At 45.0% G+C, this 2,474-nt stretch overlaps 1 protein-coding gene across 2 annotated transcripts in view; it reads left to right on the top strand.

Annotated features, from left to right (window-relative positions):
- Positions 1-2,474, top strand: part of crip3 (cysteine-rich protein 3) — a 29,214-nt gene that overhangs the window by 20,182 nt on the left and 6,558 nt on the right. For both annotated transcript variants that reach the window (XM_076286256.1, XM_076286255.1), the window contains exon 4: positions 1,619-1,759. In XM_076286256.1, coding sequence (XP_076142371.1) covers positions 1,619-1,759 — 141 coding nt within the window. The remainder of the gene's footprint in view (positions 1-1,618; positions 1,760-2,474) is intronic.

Raw genomic sequence — 2,474 nt, 5'->3', positions numbered from 1 at the left:
CCTTGGAGATAAGCATCTACCAAGTGAAGAAATGAATGTCAATTGTAAATCTATGGTCAGTTCTGAGTTCACCAGCTACTAAACTCAGACTTAATCTGAGTTCACCAGCTAGGCTAAATCTTCTAATATCAGCAGACATGTCAAACTGGATGTAGGTAAAGTGCAGGTACAGGGCACAAAATCGCATTGGCATTCCATAATAAGCATGCACCTAAGTGCCTCATTCCCTGTTGGACATTCACATTCCCTGTTGGACATTCCCATTCCCATTCCCTGTTGGACATTCCCATTCTTATTCACTGTTGGACATTCCCATTCCCATTCACTGTTTGTAACTGAGCAGTTACAGGGCACAACAATGCACTGGGACACTCAGTGGTCCATTAAAGTAGTGCCGCCTCACTTTCCCTGTTGGACATTCCCATTCATATTCCCTGTTGGACATTCCCATTCTCATTCCCTGTTGGGTTACATTCCCTGTTGGACATTCCCATTCTCATTCCCTGTTGGACATTCTTATTCTCATTCCCTGTTGGACATTCTTATTCTCATTACCTGTTGGACATTCTTATTCTCATTCCCTGTTGGACATTCCCATTCTCATTCCCTGTCTGTAACTGAGCGGCCCATTAAAGTAGTGCCGCCTCTGTGGCGGAGTGGTCCGGCCACATCAGCGTCTTAATTGGATTAGCCTCTGATGGGCACACATTGCTCGAGCTCAGTGAAGTGGACATTCATTCCACGATTGACCTGCTAGAAATGACTGTTATGAGCCTGAGAATGTGTTTGAGGATGTGTGTTCGCATATGCATTGTGTTTGTGTGATTGAGGGAGAGAGAGAAAGAGAGAGAGAGAGAGAGAGAGAGATAGAGAGAGACAGAGAAAGAGAGAGAGGGAGAGAGAGAAAGAAAGAGAGAGAGAGAGAGAGATGAAAATACTTTGGCAAAACAAACACTGAAACTTGTCATATCAATAAATCTGTTGAATTTATTTTGGAAAAGGCAGAAACAGGTTAAAAAATTTTCACATAAACCACTCAATGAAAACTGGCAGACACACAGGAAAGGTTACACTAGTTCTGGGAACTTCTGTAAAAAATCTGCTGTCTTGCTCTTCCTGATTCTTCCAATGACCTCCAGTTTGGCTGGGCATGCTATTATGAAACATACTGTATGGCTGTAGATTTGAGCAACACTAAAATACCCCTCCACACACACACACACTCACTTTTGCCCACTTCTGACTAAGAAAGACCTCTAATCCCCACCTCTTATGAGTTTGTCTGAGGGTCTCTCTCCCAACACACTCTAAGGCTGATGGAAGCTTGCTTGACTATATGCTCCACTCTTAGTTGAGCTGAGGTCAAGGTTACTTAATGTTATTAATGTTAAAAAGGTATATATACATAGTTTGTTTGTTTTTGTTACAGTTTTCTGACACTGTAACATGAGAAAATGTAATTATTTTGATCTTAAACTCAGAAATATGCAAACACACAAACACTCTCTCTCTCTCTCAAACTCACTCACACACACACACACACACACACACACACACTTGCAGGTTTGTGGGTTGGTCAGTTGGACACTTCTGTTCTAAATGTGTTGTTTGTCCTCAGGAGTGAATATCGGAGGGGTGGGGTCTTACATTTATGACACGCCTCCTGCCACGCCTGTCAACAAGTCGTCAGATAGCCCTTCAAACGGCTCGCCCACCACACCCTGGACCACAGCGCAGACCAACCGCCACCAGCCAAAAGGTCAGGCACACACACACACACGCACGCACACACACACACGCACACACACGCACACACACGCACATACACACACGCACACATGCACGCACGCACGCACACACAGACACACACACAACAAGGAGAAAAAGAGAGTAATTAATAGCGATTGATATCTCTCTCTCCCTCTCACACACACACACACACACACACACACACACACACACAAACACAACACACACACATACACATACACACACACACACACACACTAGACTTGTAGTCAAGATCGCCTAAACTGAGACCAAGACACTACCAAGACCAGAGGGTATCAAGACCGAGACCAAGACGAGACCAAGGCCAAGACAGACTGAGTCAAGACCAAGACAAAGTCGAGACGAGACCGAGACCAAGACCGAGACCAAAAAAGCAGAGAGAAATGAATGTGTATGTGTTGCATGAGCAGAGTAGACTAAAGATGTCCATCCTGTTGTGATGTGGTGCGTACGGCGCCTCAGGAATGCCAAGCGGGGGGGGGGGGAGGGGGGAGGAGGATGTCAGAGAGGATATTAAACTGCAAACTGCATAAACCCAAGCAAAATAAACTCCTCCTTCCTCCCACAAACACACACAGTCAGACAAACAACACACACACACACATAAACACACAGACACACAACACAGACACATACACACACACATATGCACACACACACACATGACACACACAAACACCCAC

This window comes from Alosa pseudoharengus, unplaced genomic scaffold (genome assembly GCF_046254945.1).
Source record: "Alosa pseudoharengus isolate Yale_2024_CS ecotype anadromous, Long Island Sound unplaced genomic scaffold, YU_APseudo_1.1 YU_APseudo_1.1_scf_15, whole genome shotgun sequence".
NCBI classification, from domain to species: Eukaryota; Metazoa; Chordata; class Actinopteri; order Clupeiformes; family Clupeidae; genus Alosa; species Alosa pseudoharengus.
The sequence above is the reverse complement of the archived record's forward strand: the minus strand, read 5'-3'. Positions and strand labels throughout refer to the sequence as shown.